This window comes from Protobothrops mucrosquamatus, unplaced genomic scaffold, assembly GCF_001527695.2.
Source record: "Protobothrops mucrosquamatus isolate PMUCROS unplaced genomic scaffold, P.Mucros_1.0 scaffold1565, whole genome shotgun sequence".
NCBI classification, from domain to species: Eukaryota; Metazoa; Chordata; class Lepidosauria; order Squamata; family Viperidae; genus Protobothrops; species Protobothrops mucrosquamatus.
In genome coordinates this window covers 134,978-157,012 of record NW_015387732.1, presented here as the reverse complement: position 1 = coordinate 157,012, position 22,035 = coordinate 134,978, and the positions used below count along the sequence as shown (strand labels likewise).

Sequence of the window (22,035 nt, the reverse complement as noted above, 5' to 3'; positions counted from 1 at the left end):
GTATATGCTGCTTCATAAAGATAAGCTGAAACCTGATGATTCTTTTTTTTTCTAATTGCTTTCTGATTTTTAAGTTAATCGGCCCAGGCGTCTCCCTATATTTTTCCCTTAGTTGACTTGCATTACTTAATGCTAAGCTATTCAATTGCATGTCAGAGCATACTCTATAGCAGTGTTTCTCAACCTTGACAATTTTAAGGCATGTGGACTTCAACTCCCAGAATTCCACAGCCAGCAATGCTGGCTGTGGAATTCTGAGAGTTGAAGTCCACATGCCTTAAAATTGTCAAGGTTGAGAAACACTGCTCTATAGGAACTGTAGCTTCTTCTACGACTTTTCCCTATTCAATATGAATCTCCCTATTCAACATGTAAACATTGTGACAGTTTGATAATTTGTAAATGGTCACAGTTTCACTGTCACGTTAATTCAGTACTACCTTGATGTTTAGGCATGGATTGATGTATTGTTTGGAGCCATTCCCAGGAGCATACAGTACAGGATGCATCTCCTACAAAAAATGTCTTCAGCTATATAAGGTTCTCGATGAGGGTTCTGGATAAGTACTTTCCATATAAGTCTAAATGTACAGAAGTTATAGCAATGACTTTATTTGTTCTACAATTGATCAGCATAGACAATTAAATCTAAGACCAGTAAATCTTTTTTTTTTTTAATGCAATCTTCTTAGCGATTCTGAAATACTGAATTCTGAAAACCTGGAGACAAAAGCAGTACATCATATTACACTGACCAAAAAAAATGAACAGCAAGAACAAAATAAGGTCGTGAATAATAAAATAACTCCAATCAGCAAGTGTTTAGAAACTGAAAGCAAATTACATCAGAAAAAGGTAAGGTTTGAGTTACTTCAGTGCATTCACTTGTGTTGCATACAGACAGACAGACAGACAGACAGACATACATACATACATACATACGTGTGTGGGTGGGTGGGTGGGTGTGTACGTACACACACACACACACACACACACACACACACACACACTCATCTTGCCATTGGAGTGACTCTGGGCTTATAAAATGGTATAAAAAGATAAATATGAAATGATAAAAAGATAAATATAAAAACAGTTAAAATTTACAACACTAGTTACCTACTACCAGTGATCCAAAGTTTAAGTTTTGGTGCAGTTCACAACTGAAAAGGACTATGCCAGACTACATGAGAATAGTTGTCACTATCAGTTTTGAAAAGCATATTTGCAAACGACAGTTCACTAGCCGTTTTAACTTCCTTGAAAATCCATCTTTAAGCTAGCAATTTTGCAGTAGAGTAATCTTTTATATTTGAATCCAATAATTTTCCTTCTAGAAAATATTGGGTTTTTTTTTGAGATCCTTTATTCTGAGAACAGAACACTTTAAATAATGCAGGCATATCTTAATCTTTATATATGAACAAATACCTCTTTTAAGTTAGAGGATTGGTAACTAATTTGGGACTGCCATTTCAACAGCATTTCTAAAGATTTCCTTATAGATTAGTGAATGACTTAGGAACAGAGAACTTATGCCATTTGCATATTCCCATTGTTCTTCTAAAAGATATTAATAAATGGCAGGGGTTCAGATTGTGCAGCAATGTTATTTATATTACACTGACATGAGTTAAACTCTTATACAACTGTCAGCTGTTGTTCAGGTTGTATTATATACGTTCACATTTACAGTACTAAATGATCACTAAATCTAGTCTTAAGCATTTGCCTTCTGATGCAATACAATGTGGACCCAGCTCATACAAACATAAGTCATATGCAAGTATAATAATCCTATTAGAAATAACAATGTGAAAATTGACCTATATCGCATTTTGCAAAAGTATATATTACATACATACCGTTGTGTTATTCTCTAACTGAATAAACACCATTATGGAAACAGAAGAAAATTAAGTAATAAGCAAAAGAAATGGGGAAAAAGAAATAAGTAAGAGGAAACAATGAAATGCATATTACATAAATTCATTTCTATTGTTGCAAACCAGTCAGGATGCCATCTTTTTCATACAACACTTTCTACAGGATCTTTTATTCTTTAAAGTTTTGACTTACCTCTTTTTCAAGTACTCATGTTCATTTCTCATACCCTTTCAGATACATTTAATGCTCTAATCCCCCTGTAATTTTTGCCTTTGTACAAGGGGACAATAACAACATCCATCCAATTGTCAGATTCAGAATAAAATCTTTACACATGTCAAACAAAATATGGATATACTAAGCCAGTGGTTGTCAACCTATGGTCCTTGGACCCCAGGGGGGCATGATGTCATTGTAGGAGGGGGTCTATGAAGGCTTGAAGAAATGTTATGATTTAAACCTTGAGTTAAGTCTTGGTGGTCTGTGGCCACAAAAGATGTTTGCGAGGGTCTGTGGTGAAGAAAAGGTTGAGAACCATTGTACTAAGCAAATTGTATGTATATTTTAACATTTTCCCAGTTACCTTATCTATAGGATGCTGTAGCCTTATCATTTTCAGTTAATATCTTATATTACTCTACCCTGAATTAGGGATTACATGGTCGTAAAAAGGGAGGTTTTTTTAAATATTAACTGCTTACTGGTACTTTGTTTTAATTTTGTTTTCATAGTTTTTAAGTTTTTAATAATAACATTGATAATTGTTTTAGGTATTTATTAATTGTTTTGGCTTTGCTTTATTCCGTCCGGATTCACTTGTTTTGTGAGATGGACAGTTATATGAATTGGATTAACTAACAAACAATATTTGAATATTTAGACCAGTTAAGGAAAGTCAAGCATAACCATTGATATGAAAAAGTAGAATTCTAGAACAGTGATCCTTTAGTAATCACTCCAAGAAAATAATTTGGGTATAGTTTAGGGATAATGGAGCAATTTGTAATTGTGAGTCGAGGATCTAGTTTGGGGCTATCACTGCTGTGATGGTTTGTCTGGTGTTTGGTGAAGATCACAACATTATTCCAGACTAGAAAAAGGGATAATTTGGTCAGACAATTTAGGAATCTCTGTTCTAGGGGGAGCTAATACATATGAAGTGAATATTTCATTTCATTTCACACAGAAATAAAGACTTCATAACGTTTAACAATGGAATGGCAATTATTTGGGGAGGCTCCTCAGTATGACAACACAACATTGATAAGTTAAGGTCATAAGTGTGAGAAAGGTAGCATTTTTGTTTATTTATTGTTTTAGTTCCAAGATTTTAGGGTTAGCAATAAAGCAAAAAAAAATTTAACACACACATACACACACACACACACACACACACTGTGTGTATTTGGGGAAACATGTAAATCCTAGGAATATAATATTTTTTCTTGTGTTTGTAGAAAAGGAAAGGTGAATTAGTAATGACTGTCCAAAGGAAAAAGATTCTAAATTCGGCATTCAATCCTTACAAAGGTAAGAATACATAAAATCTTTTTGTAATAGCAAAATTATATTTACATTTGTGGATAGATAGCATCTGGATTGACAGCAGTCATCAATATAGCTCACAAATATCTAAAATAAAATAGATGCACCAGGATCATTATAATTTAAAGAAAAGAAATTTACTCTTCTCCTCAGGAGCAAGAAAATGAAGTCTTTTCATTAAGGTAATTTGATTTTATATTCCCTTATAGTAAGAAAAGGCAGTTTAAAGGCAGTCATCAGATGGTGTATTTGTCAGTACCCCCCTCCCTCTTTTTTATTTTTTAAAAAAATCTATAAGAAGGCAGTTGGTTGCTTATATTTTACTCCTTCTCTCTAATCCCTAGTAGTCAGGATTTTGAGACCAATTTCTTCAATGTGCACTAGCAGGGGTTTCAACATAACACCAGCTGGATAAAACAGACAATGTACTGTGGCTTAAAAAATGCCAAATTGAGACCTATAGTGGATACTGTATTTCAAATCTCTCTAACAGCATCAGAGAGGATATATCAACTGAATACATCAATAAGTAAAAAGAATTTCCTTAAAGTGGGATGGACTAGTTGCTGAGAGCATACCTGCTTTTATGTTTCTTAACCTTGTCTTAATATAAGTAGGTTTCTTTCTCTGCTGCCTTTATGTATTCTCAAAGCTATTTCCTTCATCACTCCAGACTTTATGGGCTATGCTCGTCACTCAGGATAGAAAGCAGATTTTTTTTAAGACTGCAAAATAAGTACTCGAACCGTTTTGCAATCTTAAAATTATAAAAAATTATTTGCAATTATTGTTACTGTTACTATATACACAAAAATGTGAAATCACAGCTGGCCATTCTTTTAGCTGGTATTGCCCTTTATATGCATCAAATTCTTCCCCAAGACTAGAATACTTTAATGTATTGGCATAGTATATGGATCCAAGCACTGTAGCCTTGTGTAATTGATAGATGGAAATTTTGTCAATGCTCATGTTTTCTAAGCGCTGTCCAAGATTTTTTGGTATGGCATCCAATGTACTGATAACTTCTGGGACCAGTTGTACAGTGAGCCAGATGTTTATACTGGATTTGGCATTTTTGTCCATCTGTTGAACCCTTCCCAAGGACCTGGGCCAGGCAGATATACTTATTCAATAATATTAAATAAAAGCACATGTTTCACTCACCTTAAAATTTAATGTCCTACTTCAACCTACTTCATCTTTTAGAAGAAGGCTTGGCAGTCTTTTAGGCTAAGGAGTATATCGATTTTCCCCCTCTTTTTTGATTAGATTTTTCACTAGGAGACTACAAAAAAATGCACAGAGTACTAACAAAATAGTTTGCAATGTAGTTACTAGTTTGTTTCTAATTCTGCTTTGGAAGCATAGCTAATACACTCCGGATGATATGATTAAGAGGAGCAAGTCATCGAAATGAAGCAAATTTACTGTTTTGGCTAGCAAAATATAATGTTTTTGCAATTTCGGCATCACGGCATATACCCTGGGAATTGTATAGTATATATTGTGTTTTGTAGCAGGAAAAACTTGGGTTTGGTTCTATTGGATGTTGCAAAGGACATTCAGCAGTCCTTTGCAACAGAAAAAAAGTCATTTCTTTGAAGCTAATTTAGTGTCAGATTAATAATTGGTCAATATTAAACTTTTAGTTAACAGAGAGAAGATAAGAAGTATCATGGTCCAGAAACCTGGCTGCTCCATGTCACTTTGGGGACGTATCACATCTTTACAGCAGCAGTTAGCTGTAGTTCAAAAATCAAAACGAACAGCAGTATTATCTTTTAAAAAGTCCAGGGAAGCAAACAAAAGATTAACATCCCAGTTGCATCTAACCAAACAGCAACTTCAGGCCAGCAAACAAACTGTTCAGGTAAAAATTTATTATAAAATATGAGAAAAATCTAATGTTTAGTGATGAAATGTACAGGATTATAATTATAAGCCTATCAGTTCCAAGCAAAGTTGAATATCACCCTATTACATACAGGATATATTATTTACTGAAATCATGCATATGGTTCACAAATCTGTCTGAACAGATCAGGATGATGCCTAATGCTTTTGACTATGAAGTGGCAAGATACGAAGATGAGAAGGCTGTAATTGGTTCTTTTCTCAAGCAATACGTATTTTGCTCTAAATGGTTTATTTTCGTGGATCAGTTTTATGAAAATAGAAATGGCAGCCATGGGGACAAGCTCACCTGATAATTGATGTAAAGAATTACATCACACTTACAGAAATTCTGAACTGCTGTAGAAGGACCACTGAAATGTCTGAATGCATTTATAATTATGGTACTTGCCCTGACTTTAGTAGGTGAACGTATTTTCATAAAAGATCAGCATTTTTACAGAAATAGCTAGTGTATATATTATTGTGTAAAAGTAAAATATTGAGGTTGTTATGTTATTATCTTCTACTGTGTAAAAAGAGTTAGATGTCAACTTTTTTGTTCTTTTTCCCTTTCTACCCCATATCTTTTCTTCCCTTTTTCCTTCGCCTAGTTTTCCATTACTTTTTTATTTTCCTTTGTATTTTATATTTTGTTAAACTAATAGAATTTGTAAACAAAAGATCAGCATTTTGTGCACTGGTTAGTTTGCATTTTTTCCCCCTGGTTAACCTCCACAACTCATAAAGACACATTATTTTTCTTGTTATATATGTGCTATAACATGGAATCAGCAAGTGCATTTATACACCTCCACCTTCAAATATAATTTGAATTGTTTCATGGCCTTAGTTTTTTAAACACATAGACAGATTTAGGAACACTATAAATGCACATGCGAAATAAAAACACTTTTGAAATGCACATTTATTGGTAGTTTAGAAAGCCATAGTCCAGTCAAAGAGACTTTCCATGTAGGAGCTGATTTCTACATAATACAGGCAATGTAAATGCAGTTGGACGTCCACATTACATTGATCATCCAGGACCCAATAAATGGATATACATTTCCCTCCATGGGAGTAGGAATTTGCATACCCATAGAGGGCCATGACATTCATGCAATTAATCAATTAGCTAAAATAGGACTCGAGTAAAAAAAAAAATACAGACTAATAATGTATGAAGTGCTTTCCCCTAAATTGAATTAAAGGATTCATCTTACATTCACTGATTCTGAAGGATTAACTTTATATTAATTGATAAGAATAGAAAAAAAAATTCTGTAGAAGGCAAAGGAATAAGCAAGAGATATAAACGATTGCAAACATTGCTGCTGCTGAAAAACATGGATAACTTTGAAGAATTACTTTAGAACCAGTCATTGCTTAGCTAGAGCAGGGCTTTTCAACCTTTTCACCCATTGTACCACTTTTAGGATATGGCAATATCCGGGTACCACCAGTCGCCTAGGACAGGGCTTTTCAACCTTTTCACCCATTGTACCATTTTTAGGATATGGCAATATCCGAGTACCACCAGTCACCTAGCAAGGTGACAAAAACATGATGACCAAAAAAAAAAACCACTGAAAAAAGTGATAAAGTACAGGTAATCCTTGACTTACTACAGTTCACTTAGTGACTATTCAAAGTTACAATGGCACTGAAAAAAGTGCCCTCCAAGCCACAGCCGAGCAAGACACCTGCCTGCCTGCCCGGCGGCGCTCTTCCTCCTGTCCGAGGTTTTCATTGTTGTGAGCATGTCTGTTGAGGATTGGCAGCGGGGTTGGGGTGGGGGGGGTGTTTGGTTTTTATTCCCCCTGTCTTCTGGGTGGTTGCAGCAGGTTTTGGTCACTTCACATGACCCTGGGACACTGTGACTGTCATAAATATGAATCAGTTGCCAAGCATCTGAATGTAAATCACAAGACCCTGGAGATGCTGCAACATTCCAGCTGATCGGTGCTTCTTCTGGGCTCAGCAGAAGCGCCAGGATCAGTGCTGCTTTCCAGCTGATTGGTGCTTCTTCAGGGCTCAGCAGAAGCACCAGGATCATCACCGAGCCGCAGCTGGAGCCTGGCGCTGATCCTGGAGCTTCCACTGAGCCCTGACAGCCCCGAAGAAGCACCAATCAGCTGGAAAGCGGCACTGATCCTGGCGCTTCCGCTGAGCCCTGACAGCCCTGCAGCTCCAGCTGTCTCTTGCTCAGGCTTGTGCGGTGCTGCCACCGGTTCAGCTCATTCCCCTCCCCCACTACCACTTTTCTAGGATGGTCGCGTACCACCTGCCAGGTGCCAATGTACCACAGGTGGTACCCGTACCACTGGTTGAAAAGCCCTGAGCTAGAGTAAACTGCCCAGTTCATTATTTAATCCTTAACACCTAAATAAGATTTTTCTTTTTGTTCTTTCCTTCCCTTTGCATATACCCCTTCTCCTCACTCTTCTCCCTCCTGTTTTATTCCTCCTTTTTTTGGCTGTTTGGCTGGAGGAAGCAGAATGTGTACATTTCTCTGTAACAGCAATTGTGTCTTAATATATGAGAATATTTGCTTGTGAGAGAGAATGATTGCTATATGTAGATGCAAGAACAGCTGATTCCATAAATATGGTAACTTTTTTTAGAGGCAAATAATTGTAATCAGCAGTTATTCATTAATTATGTTTTTTGTCTTGGATCTTCCCTTTTTGGAGTATTGTTTCTGGCATATATATGACACATGATACAAAAATAATATACCATACTTTTTTCTTGCGGGTATTACTAATAGATAAAAAAAGAAGCTACAACACATAAGAAACATTATTGCTGTCCAAGAAAAAGTAAATAATATAAAACAGATGTAAGAGTCCAGGCAAAATATCTAAATATGTGCCAATTCTGATTTTTTTTCAGCATCCAGTTTTAATTGAGGTGCTACAGGGCTTGGCTTTTTCTCTCCTTTTGTTTAATATCTACCTGAAACTTCTGGGTAACCTCATCAATTTGGGGTCAGGTATGATCAATATGCTGATGATATCCAATGATGCCTTTTGACCTTCAGCCAACAAACTGATGCTTTTAAAGTCATGCCCAAGTGCCTGGAAGCTAGGGAGGCTTGAACGGGAAGGAGTCGACTCAGGTTCTGTCCTGACAAGACAAAATGGTTATCTGTTTGATCCCGTCACCCCCACCTGCAGTCCTGGGGACATTCCATCTCTAGTCTTTAATTGGGTTGCACCACCCCATGTGAAACTAGTGCACACTCTAGAGATCCTCTTGGATTCACAGCAGACATGTCAAACACAAGGCCAGGGGGCCAGATGCGGCCCGCGAAGTGGTTTCATGTGGCCCGCAAAGCCATCCTGGAAACAGTGAGGAAATGGCCCCCTCTGCCTTGGCCCTGGCCCAGGCCGGCCGGGAGCCAATGTACAATTTTGTGGTGGCCATCTATGCTGAAACGCATTCAGTCTTAGCTCCACAAGGCCGTCTGGAAACAGTGAGGAACCAGCCCCTGCTGCGTCGGCCCCACCCCCACAGGCACCCTTGACGTGAATGATGTAGAGCTGGCCATGCCCTCCCAGTAGGCCACACCCACTCCATCCACGCCCACCCAGTAGGCCGCACCCACCCTGGCCGCACCCATTCGGCCCCCTGAGGGCAACCGCAATGCTGATGCAGCCCTCAATGAGATTGAGTTTGACACCCCTGGATTCACAGCTTCTGTGATAGCAGCTGTGGCCAAGGAGGTTCATCTGGTATGCCAGTTGTGACCCTTGTTGGATAGGGAGATCCTTAAGACAGTCCCTCATGCCTTGGTCACTCTAGATGGGGCTGCCCTTGAAGAAGATTGGGAAATTACAACTGGTCCAATCCAGCGTTGCAGGAAGATAGCATTTCGGGAAGTGTGTCATGATACGAGCATATACCTCTACTATTTTGCAAGCTCTAGCAGCTGCCAGTTGACTTCTGGCTGAAATTCAAGGTGCTGGTTATCATAGCTACTTGAGGGAATGCCTTTTCCCATGTTTTTCCACTGGTTTAGTGAGACCAGCTAGAGTGGAGACACGCCAGATCCCTTCAATCAAGTAGGATCACTTTGTGGGCCCCATGAAGCATGTTCTTGCGTTGTGGAATGCTATCTCTCTGGAGATCCATACTGCTCTTATCCCTTTCCACAAATGGTTAAATCCCTTTGATTGCTGCTCCTATCTTTCTATTAGCTATATTGTATTCTTTGGTAGTATAAGATTAGTTCTCAATTTAAGAGATGTTCTAGATTTTATTTAGATAGAAATATTATAGTATCTGCAACTTGAGTATTGGCAGATGTCCCTTGATTCCTATGTAGCTGTACTGATATAGATGTGTAGATGTTGATGAAAAGCTACAGACACGTATATTGTATATAGAAGCATTTAACGGTAACTACATTGTTTGTAGTAGAATTACAAAAGTCTATATTGTATTTATTTATGCAATTTCTATAGCCGCCTAACTTATTCAAGTGACTCTGAGCAGCCTAATCCTTTTACTGTAATTTTTTTTTTAACACAGCTTTATACTGCATGGCATGGCATTACATGTTGCAGTACCGCTTACTGCAAATTAAGAAATATGCTCTGCCATTCCTAAGACTCACGATGCATATTGATCTGAAGGACTTTGTATGTAAATGAAGAAGTTAAATTGTGCAAATGGTGTTTCAAAATCACAGAATTTGATATTGCTGTGAAGGAATGTGATATTTCTGAGATTCCTTTGAAAAATTTCATTACTGGCACAATCCAGGAAAAAAAATTTTTTTTAAAGGTTGTTGTCTTTCTCCGGCATTCCCCATGCCTAATGGCAGTGCTGTAATTTTCATCACCAGATGTCTGCTCAGATTAAAACATCCTCTGCTGTATGTACTAGAGTAATGACAATTATACATGGGTAAGATGTAACATTTGCACAGCAAAAACACATAGAGACACAAGGGATGTACAATTCAGTGCAAAACTGCCATATTGTAATTTAAATCAGTAATTATTGTCTTTTAAATGTAGCAACCCAATTATAAAAGCCCCACAACTACAAAGTTACCCAGAATCCTTTGCTATGGTTCCCATAGTGCTCTAGAAGTGGCATCATAGGAGTGATTCTATTGTTTTATGGGTTGCCTTTGACATCTGAAAAGGACTTAGTAGCAGAGCAAACCATCTTCATCTGAAGAGGGCAGGATTTAAAAAAAGGAACAGACTTTCAACCCACTAGGTAACTGTTTGCAGCTCCTTTGGGTAGCACTACACAAAAGTTGAAAGCAGTTCTTCAGGAGCATTCTTCCAGATGTGTAACTGTTCTCTTTCTTTTTAAAGTCTCTGTTTGATATTGCCATATTTCAACCTAAAGAATTCCTGCAATAGTACTTTAAAATCCACTGCAGGCACTTCTTGAACATTTCCAGCGTTGTTAGTAATTTGTAAAAGAAAATCTTTGCTACCTGATGCTTTCTTCATTTTACACTGAAAGACTTCTGAACATTTTAGAGTTAGCTGCTGCTTCAACTTGGCATAACTTTAAAAAAGATTCATGTCCTCAGTTTTTTTTAAATGCATCCTCAAAAAATAAAAATGCCATTATACTTATTTTTTCACTATTCTTCCAAATCAACTCAGTTTTACTGCTGTTGTTCAATTCCAAATTCCCTAAAATGTAGGTTGTAGGTTATGGAATTACAATAGAGCAGGCATCCTATCTGAGCTTTGACTAATCTCAGCAAGGTCAGAACTTGATAATACTAGATGACACACCACCAAGAAATACCAGGGCAGTAACCTAGACTGGAAAGTTCACAAATCATTCCAGAAGAACCCAGCATCAAATATTTCCATATTGTTGCCAAAACAGTTACAGGAATATGCTCCTGAAATCACCAGGAATCAGTTCTGAATAGTAAAACTCTTTTACCTTACATATGAAGCATCATTTCCTAAATCCATAGTCTGCTATTTAAATGAGTTTCTAATCCTAAATTTAAATAAGGATGAACTAAACCTGCTTTTGCTAGAACCACAGACCAGCTAAAACAGAAAAGAAGTGTTACTTCTGCCCAAAGATTTTTTTCCATAAGACTTCCCAAATATTCTATTCTGGGAGGAAAGCTTAACTTCACAAACAAGCAACATATTTTCAACTACCTTCTCTTATTGCTATCATTATTCTGATTATTATTACTCTGTTATTTTGCATGTACATTGAGCGCTTCTGCGCCGGGAACAAATTCCTTGTGTGTCTAATCACACTTGGCCAAATAAAGTATTCTGTTCTGTTCTCTTCTGTTCTGTTCTAGTTCTAGTTTTAGTTCTATTGGTTTTAAGGTTTGATTTTAACTTTCTCTGTTTTAGCTTAGATATAACTGTAAGCAGCTCAGAGTTATCCTATGGTAAGAGTTACCCTATGGTACCCTATGATAAGATGGGCGGCCAATACATTTTATAAATAAATAAAATAAATTCTATTTCATTAATTTAAGCTTTTTATCTGTAGTCTAAGTTGCAATCTTTCATATGATTTTTTATCTGTAGTCTAGGTTGCAATCTTTCATATGATAAGGTTGTCACTATATGGGCTTACTGGCCATTGCTTTGATCATCTGAAGGTTACACAATATGCTTTTAATAAATAGAGATGGTAGAGACCAGGGGTAGACAACCTTGGTTCTTTTATGACTCGTGGACTTCAACTCCCAGAATTTCTGAGCCAGCCAAGGTTGCCTACCCCTGGTATAGACAGAGTGGTGGGTAAAGGTAAGCACTGTAGCAGTCTGCTTTGGCACATTTTGGTCAATATCCCCCAAGTATCCCCCAACCAAAACCTAGTTATTACCGAAACATACTCAGGCTGGGCTTTTTAACCTTGAAAATACTTTGCAAGCCAATGTTCACTGTATCTTATCAACTACAATATTAAAAAAATCTTAAATTATCTGATAGTAACTAGGGCAGTGGTGGCGAACCTATGGCACGCGTGCCAGAGGTGGCACTCAGAGCCCTCTCTGTGGGCACGTGTGCCATGCCCCAGAGATGGCAACCATTCCTCTTCAACCAGCCGCCCGCTAACTCACCGAGGTCCCACGTGGCCAGATGCATCCCAGCACCGCTGGTTTCCCTTCCCCCCCACCCTGCCTCGCCTTGTCTCACCTCACCCCACAGGACGAGCCTCCTGCCCACTACCCCACCTGCCAGAGACCCCCTGGAACTCCCCCAATGCTGCCCGGACCCCACAGGTGTCCCTCCTCACAAGCAACATCGAGGTGACCTTGGCCACACCCAGCCAGTCTGCCATGACCACCAGAGCAACGCTCACCCAGTGGGCCACGCCCACCTGGCACCCAGTGATAAATAAGTGGGTTTTGGGTTGCAGTTTGGGCACTTGGTCTCTAAAAGGTTCGCCATCATTGAACTAGGGGAAAAAATCCTGTTACTAGGGGAAAAAATCCTGTAAAATAGTAGTTCCCCAGAACATTTAATACTATCTGTTTTTTTCTTTCACTAATTTACTATACTAAGTTCATCTAATTTCACAGGAGAAAAGTTTAAAGTTTCTAGCATTTCCATTGTGACTTAATTGTTTACACAATTTTAAAATCTATTTGATCATATATAGATGTAACGATTACCGTATCACTATGTTCCTTTGCATTTTTGACTCTTTAGTGTTTTGGCACTAAAAACATTTTCTGCCATTTTCTTGGGGTTGTATGTACTAAATTAGGTTCAGCTAGAGACTATTTGCAGAGATTCAGTCTTTAAGAATTATTCTTGTGTCAACTGTAATCAGCAAGCAGCTTGAAGATTTCCAAAAATATTCGGGATAGCAGGGAAAATGCACACAGCTACGTCCTGAACTCAACATGCAACTGCCCTACTTGGAACATTACCTACGAACATTTCCATAGGGAACATTATTTTTGAGACAAAGAATTTAAAAACAACTCTACCAAACAAGCATCAGTCATTTACCTATGTCCAAAATGATTCTCAGTCTCCAACCAAGTGCATAACTGACTTTTTTTTTAACTACCCGCTCTTCCTCTTTACTAACTCCAGTCAGTGTCAGCAGGGATGAAACCTATGCCTGCTGTTTTATTGACTAATGCACTCTCCAGTTCTCCATAGCTGTAGGAATTCAATTAAAAAAAACCAATTGTGGCATATTGGAACACTGTAGACTCAAGAACTTCATATAGTCCCAGTTTTGGGAGAGAACTTGATTTGATTGTGATTTGCTCTGTGTTTACAACATTTGAAGCAGATATTTCTAATTCCGGCTGTTTTGTGCACCCCTAATCAGAATACACGAGCTTTTACAGTTAGCCAACAGTTTTTAACAGCATTTTGAAGTGAAATATTATTGCACCAACTAGAAGACTGTACAGTATGCTTGTCTTCTTTCTATTCTCAACTTAGGACTATATTTGACTTCTGATATACATTTTGAGATAATAAAATATATAGAAAGGAATACTAGATTATGAATTGTAGACTTCTGCAGAAAATGTAAAGCTCTCAGAATCATATATTAAGAAAAAATAAGTTCTCCATCAATTTTAAAAATAAGAATGCTAATTAATTCCTTCTTGAAACAAGTTCTACATCAGTTTTAAAAGTAAGAATGCTAATTAATTACTTCTTCAAACAAGGAACTTTAAAAAAACTATTGTTTTTTGCTTTTGTTTCACCTACTGTTTTATTAAGTCCAATCAGTATTCACATTTTGGAAAACTAAGATCACTTTAAAATTCTGATTATATAGAATTTATGATTCAGATTTCAATGGAAAATGTAATGGTTCTCTTAAAGGAGCAAATTTTCCAGGCATGCTTTCATGAAATCTTTAAAATAGAATATAGCATTTAGATTTTTATTCCTATTCCCTTATTAAAGTCACCCAAGTTAGTAACCAATAAATATTGTAATCTCAGAAAATATTGAAGTACTTTGAGGTTTTCATACTGTCATATATTATCATTATAGATATTCATATTTAAGAAGCTACTTATTATTGCTAATTAAAAGATAGGGGAGCAATAACCAAGGAATTAGTGTATCAGATGGGCTATTAATATGTTCTGGATGGGGCTGATGTCCATTAGGACTTCTATTATTTGTAGGACAAAATTATATTTAGGGATACTATATTCATATAACCATTATCATCCCCCATTAGCAAATATTGTTAATCTTTTAATTACCAGGTAGCTTGGGATTTTATTTTACTGTTCTAATAGTTATAATACGAAAGTCGTTTGCACTCTTTTGTTTTAATAGCTGTCTTTTCAGATGTTTTACTGTATCTTGGTAGCCTGTGTGGAAGACAGTCCAAGTAGAGTACTCAGTACATATCCTGTATGTTGGATCCTCAAGGGCTATGGCTTTTGCCAGATGAAGCCTTTTTGATTTTGAGGCTGATGAAACGCAGTGCTGTTATTGATCTGTGCATGACATACCCTGTCTGTCTGCTGGCAGAGTGTAGCAACATTTATCCAGGAATTTGTGAAATGTCACTTGGATCATGTTTGTTAGATAAACTCTGTGAAAAGCAGAATCCAACCTAAGAACTGGACGTGACTGTCTTCTTTCTGTGTCCTGCTCTAGCTCAGCCAAATGACATTTGTTAATCCAGTGCTTATGTTTTTATATTAAGTTTTAGATAATTCAAAGAAGTACGATTGTCACTTGAAATGCTCTGGGAAATAACGTATTATTTTACCACTCTATTTTGAATAGAGTGCACATGGGATCAGAGTATGTTAACTCTGTTTAACTCTATTCTGTGATCTGAATAATACAAGTCAATAATTGTATATAAGGAAAAAAACAGGCATTGTTTTTCAACGAAACAAGAGNAAATGGAAAACAGATGGTAGCATTTCTCCCCCATTGAATGTTAGTGTAACATATTTGTGTGCCTGATATCTGAAGCATATGAATACTTAGGATGGCTGGTGTTAAATTTGTAATGAGTTGTAGGGATTGTAAAATTCCCTGACTGAGCATCATGTATGTTTTTCATGAGACTTGTAATTCTAAGATATGGTAAATAGTGGCTAAAAGTAAGATTTCCTTTGACTTCAGCTCAACTGCTGGTGGCTTTATGGTCATGTCCACATAAATTTCGTGGTAATAATAGAGAAGTGCTTTACCATGGCTTTGTTTCAGGTTACATTTTTTTTAACTAAACAGTTTTTTTCAACTTCCTTTATAGTTCTGGATTTTTCAGATATGAGTTTTTCTCAGTCTTGCCTTGAGATGCCAGAAACTTTCTCAGTCTTGCCTTGAGATGCCAGAAATCTTATATATGCAAAGCATGTGCTCACTTTATTCAAGTGATATCTTATTTTTCAAATATGACATTGATAATAGAATCAGTCTTCTGTCAGTGTTGTTTCTGCCCACTAAATAATCATAATTTGCCTTCTATCAAGAGAATAAAGAAATTAGTGTAAAAGTTAATTTCCATGCCTTAGGCCTGATCAATGCTCTAGGCAGATGTCATTCTTGCTAGTGAGAAATAAGCCCCAAGTGTTAATTTTGTTCACGCACAATCTTTTTTTTAAAATAGATTTTTGAATAGACTGTTGCTTGAGTAGTTCTGCCTTGTAAGAAATAGCTTTTCAGAAGTGATTCTAGAATTTTTTGTTTTAAATATATATTGTAGCTTCATTTGAGTTTCTGTTGTATGACTATTCATAGCTTACTCTTTGTAAGCACTGCTGGTTTGTTTCTAGGTAGGAAGAATTTAATAGCCATGGGACTCGTGACAGAATAAGGATCAGCAACTTTTTCAAGCTAGGTACAACATAAGGATGTTTTTCCTTCCCTCATGTAATAGTTTTTAAATGCCCCAAATTATTGAATTGACATTATTTTGGTATTCTTGCTAGAAGTCTCATTAATTTCATAGATCAAATATTTTCTAGAGGAGAGGTGTCAAACTGACGGCCTGCAGGCTGGATACATCATGGCAAAACTGCGCCCACCCCATTGCTGGCAAAGGGAAAAAAGTCAAGATACGTGACATTGTGAGTTTGACACCCCTGTTCTAGAGCTTGAAAAGCCCTAAAGACATGTAGGGCAGGGGAGGCACACACCAAGTGATCCTTCTGCTGCCCCCGCCTGTCCGTACCACTCTCCACTCCTGAAGGGCGCATTCCGCCGGCATTGCCGCCGCCTCCTGAGTGTCTGCCCTGGGAAGCCCTGTAAGCTGTTATGGCTGTGAGCAACCAGGTAGTGGGACGAAGTGGGTAGCTGGCCACGCAGCACATCCGGCAGGGGCTGGCCTGGTGGTAGCAGTGCTCCCACTCACCTGCGCTGTGCGGGCTTCGCAGCCCCAGAGTGCACTGGCCAAGGGGCCGGTGGGCTATGGCTGCTGCCAGATATCTTCGTCCCATGTGCGCTTGCCGCCTCCTGGAAAAATAAGACATCCCCCCAAAATAAGCCCTAATGGGTCTTTTGGACCAAAAATAAATATAAGACCCGATCTTATTTTCGAGGAAACACGGTAGCTATCATGCCCTTTACTTTTTCACTTCCACACTCAATTTTAGTTTCCACCACTTATTGAATTTAATATCTTGTTAGTTAAAACAGTGGAAGGGCCGTTGGGTCTTATGAGGTGAGTTGGGCTGAGAGAGAGTGACTTGCCCAAGGTCATCATGCTGGCTTTCATGGTTAAGGCAGGATTAGAACTCATAAACTATTACTTTCTAGCCTGGTGCTTTAACTACTANAAATCAAGAGAGTAAAGATGATCTTACCATACAAACTCAGTGGAGAAAATACCATAAAAGCAATTAACACCTGGGCAATTCCAGCCATTGGATATACAACTAGACTCAAGCAGAACTAAAAACCCTGGATAGGAAAATCAGAAAAATAATGACAATAAATCATGCCCTTTATCCTTTCAGCAATCTTGACAGACTTCACTTAGCAAGGAAAATAGGTGGGCATGGACTGTTGCAAGTACATCAGATGGTCGAAGAAGAAAAAAGGACATGGAAGGACAGTAAAGAAGATGCACTGAAGTTTGTATAACAGGAAGGCTTACTGCGTATTGGAGAGACCAAACTGGCCTACAAGAAAGACCAAATGGAGAACAGAAAAAAGATATGGGAAGACCAAGTATTGCATGACCAATACATTAAAACAATAACAGGGAAAACAGATAATAACAAGATCTGGCAATGACTAAGAGCAGGAAGGCTGAAAAAAGAGAGAGGGGGGCTAATTCTGGCTGCATAAGACCAAAGCTTAAGAACAAATTCATATACAAAGCTAGAATTAAGACAGCAACAGAAGCAAGTGCTGCCTCTGCAAAGAAGCTGAAACAGTGGACCACCTTGTTAGGTGCTGCAAGAGGATTGCACAGTCTGTCTACAAATAATGGCATGACAAAGTAACAACAATGGTGCTTTGGAAGATTTGCAAGAACTGGTGGGACCATAAAATAGAGAAAATCATAAATAATGAAGATGCTAAAGTGCTCTGGAATTCAAACCCACAGGCACATAATACCCCAGACTTAACGATTGTTGATAAAAAAGATTTTAAAAAGTCTGGATAGTGAACGTGGCAGTGCCTGGAGGCAGCAGAATAGAAAAGGAAGAACTGGAGGAGATAACAAAATAGAAAGACCTGCAAATAGAAATAAACTGAATGTGGCAAAAGAAAGCAAAGGTAATAGCAACAATAATAGGCACCTCAGGTACAATCCCAAAACAACTGGAGCACTACTTGAACACAATTGGCATTGACAAATTCACCATCAGTCAATTGCAAAGGGCAACTTTATTTGGAACAGCTTACATCCTATGATAATACCTCTAACACCATTAAACATCAACATCTGCCTGTCCCAGGTTCTTGGGAAAGATTTGATTGGTGGTTAAAAATGCCAGATCCAATCTGAAGATCTGGCTTATTGTGCAATGAAAAACAATGCATGTTAACAAAATCACCTTCAGTCAATTGCAAAATGGCAGCTTTACTAGGAGTAGTTTACATCCTGTAATGATACCTTAAACACCAACACACAACAACACATGCCTATCTCAGATCCTTGAAAAAAACTCACTAGGTGGATAAAAATGACTAATCTAATCTAAACTGGCTGACTATGCAACAAACCATAATAATTATTATAATTGTATCACAAATAATAATGTATTATTTTACAATTATAGATTTTAGCCAACAAAATTATTTAATGGTCTTACATGAACCAGAAATGTCACCTCTCTGGAAGTACTATGAAAACAAATGTTAGCTTCACTTACCAAAAATCTCTGAAGTTGTGGGATCGTTTATTCAATCCGACACAACATGAATCCATTTTTCTTATCTCTATAATAGAAATATAGGGCAAGTTCAAACAATGTCTAAGTTTAAGCATAATTATGGACATTTTCTACAAAACAGATGATAGAGACCAATCCCTTTCAACTCCGCAAGCCTAGATGTTTGGTTTACTCAGAGATATAATACAAGAAACTCCATATATCAAATACATTTTATTCTAATTAAATCCTAATCTGTAAATGAATACTTTTCCCCCCAAAAAAGTATACTCAAACTTAAACCAAAAATAAAATATATGTTTCACAGTCATATATATCTTTGGAAAAAAGTTAACAGACTGTGACAGATATTGTAATTCAACAATATTGTGGAAACATAGTAGGAGTTCTGTTTAGTCAATATACAATTCTTGATGAATTCAGTAGATAATAGAAGAGCTAGCAGATGTATGAGCAGGCTGACTGAATTTAGTGTAAACAGCATGCATTATTCCAAAACCTCTCTAGATGACTAGCAGCAAGATAGAACAGCAGCTGTAGGTGTAGAAAATGCCAATTCCTTTTCTGTTGATATATTTTAATACTGATTCTCAGAAGATTATAATTACCTGTTTATGCTCTTTGCATGTCCAGAAGCAATAGAAGAACCATAATTAAAGTATTAGAATTTAAATCAGGGCAAAACCTTTTATTGAATAAGAATATGTTTAAAACCAAAATACTTTATACAGCAATGCCTGTTCAATAGCCCTACTACCAAATGCCATTATCTTTAATAGTCTCACTATTTAATCCAAATAAATTATTTTACCAAACGTTATTTCCAGTAAAGATAATGTTAGTTCTAATATATACCTTTTAAGTAGATTGTGCTGCTGTCCAAATATTTTTATTCCAAACTTCACTGGAAATGTTTAATCAAATAGCACCTTTGGCCTTAAAAAGAATCCTATGAAAATGGCAGGTTGCAGAATTTTCTTTCATGTCTTTTTAGCTAGTAGGCATGTTTACATAACAATGTAAGAAAATCGTGAATTTGTTATGTTTCCATTGGTTTCAATTGACCTAGGTCTTCACTGAAGATGTATGCGCTGAATGTGCATGCACCTGTATGAATTATGAGTGGATCCATATGAATAAATATGAATCATATGAATTCATGAGTCCATGTGAATCATCATTGGAATTTTATATGCAGTAGACCCACTAGCAAAGTTAAATTTCATGTTTTTCTTTCATTCAATCATGTCTGATTTTCAGAGACTGCCAGGAGAAGTCCCTGCAGTTTTCTTGGCAAGGATTTTCAGACGTGGTTTGCCCTTACCTCCTTCCTAAGGCTGAGAAAACTGCCTAGGTGAGTTGCCCAGAGTCACCCAGCTGATTTCATGGCCAAGATTGGACTAGAATCCATGGTCTCCCAGTTTCTAGAACTAATGCCTTAATCATTACATCTAACTGATTCTCAAATGTCATGTATTATCTAAATATAATTTTATTGTAAATGTTAAAGTTACATAGAATCATGTTTATAAAATTGTTTTTCCCCCTATAAATAGTTTAAAGCGACCACTGAATAAGTCTTCTCATGCAAATCAATACATATGATGCTACATAAAGTATTAATGGATAGAAATAAGTATATAGTCTATACTTTGGACTGATCACATGTTATGCAAATAGTCCAACATTGTAACATTTTCCACTTTGAATAAAACATATTAGTTGTTCAGCTTTTAATATAAATGCTTGGTTTAGTACGTTATTCTGCTTGAATTCAGAATGTCTTTGTTAAGAAGTTGAATGCATGTGTACCACCTGACCTGTGATAAACTAGTCCAATAAAATCAGTGTGTAATTTTTTAAAATCACAAGAATGATGAAGTGCAGGTAGTCCTTGAGTTATGATCATAATTGAGCCTGGCAACTGTGGTTGTAAGTCATGACAGTGCTTATAACTACAATTGATTTTATGACCTTTTTGCATTGGTTGTTAAGCAAACCCAGTGTTCACTATTGGTCAGTTTTTGGTAGACCAGAAGTAAGCATCAGTTTCTGGTAAAATCATCATAAATTATAACCACATGACCATGGGTTACTGCAAATAGCCATAAACATAGGCCAGTTGCCAAGTGCCCAAAATGTGGTCACATGACTGTGGAGAGCCCCTGATCTCGGAACTTCAAAACTTGGTCATAAGTAGCTTTTGTTACTAAATAATTAGTCATAAGTCAAGAACTATCTGTAATTGATGAAAACTACTAAGAGTCAAACAACAAATCTAATAAATGGAGTAAAACCCTGGGCAAATATTACTTTTCAGGAGATTTTCATCTCCTTATTTCACCATTAAGTATACTTGAACCTATAGTTCTCTGCCTAGTTTGTGCTTTTGCAATATCTAATTGGGAATTTTCAGAAGGATTTTTTTTAACTCCTCTGAGTGTGCTATCATTTTGTCTAATTGTTGATGTCAAATTATACATTATAAGCATCTTTAAAATAATATTATTGTCGGCTTCTTGGACTCTTTCACCGGTGTATCATTAAAATCTTGGTGGCTTTCTGCTGAGTACAAACTAGTAAAATATTGTTGTAACTATTCTAAAATTAAAGCAAATATTACACATTTCATTTTCTAATCCATTCTGATACGCTGTTTCTGTGAAATAAACTATTCTTGTCCATTGTCAATCAAATTCAATAAGCCTGAGTTTGTGTGCATGCTATTCATTTGAACTAAATATCTAACAAGCCTCATCTGCTAATTAGAATTAACATTTATGTTGCTAAATGAGAAGCATTTTGGCTGCAGTGTAAGGTGGTAAGTCCTACCCGATGGAATAAACAACTAACATCTGTTACCTTGTCCTGCTCCAACTTGGCTTTTACAAGTAAAGTGCATCACTTTCAGGGTCAAGGTTATGGAATTTGTGGTTCCCTGGCTGTGGTATGTAGATGAGGAAGGGAAGAAACAATAGCATAAAAACAAGCCAAACAGACATTGTGCAGTGCATATGCTTTGCTTTAACCTTTACAAGTCTTATAAAACTGATACAAGACAAAACATGATATTCTCTGGAATTTTTCAGTAGAATAGGTATATAAATTTATTCTGACAGCCATTATAGCCAATCCAATGTAATCACAAAGTGGTTACATTGCATATCTCGACATTTTTCTACATATAGCACTAGTAGTATTAATACAGGCAGGATAATGCAGTATTGTTGCCATTGTTTATTACACCCCTTTTCTTTTACCTTGCAAAATAAATACCACGAACCAGTCTCCTATTTCTTTTTAGCTTTAAGTTTGTATTTTGCAACCAATAAATGCAGCCCACATTATTGCAATTTATGACAATATATGACGAATATTGTATT

General features: G+C 36.9%; 1 protein-coding gene across 1 annotated transcript in view; it reads left to right on the top strand.

Moving 5' to 3' along the window:
* CNTLN (centlein) overlaps positions 1-22,035 on the top strand; it is a gene marked incomplete at its 5' end in the record, with an annotated part of 158,722 nt that overhangs the window by 94,975 nt on the left and 41,712 nt on the right. Inside the window, 3 exons of the mRNA XM_015822430.1 lie at positions 693-855; positions 3,345-3,417; positions 5,085-5,305. Of these exons, the coding sequence (XP_015677916.1) occupies positions 693-855; positions 3,345-3,417; positions 5,085-5,305 (457 nt within the window). The remainder of the gene's footprint in view (positions 1-692; positions 856-3,344; positions 3,418-5,084; positions 5,306-22,035) is intronic.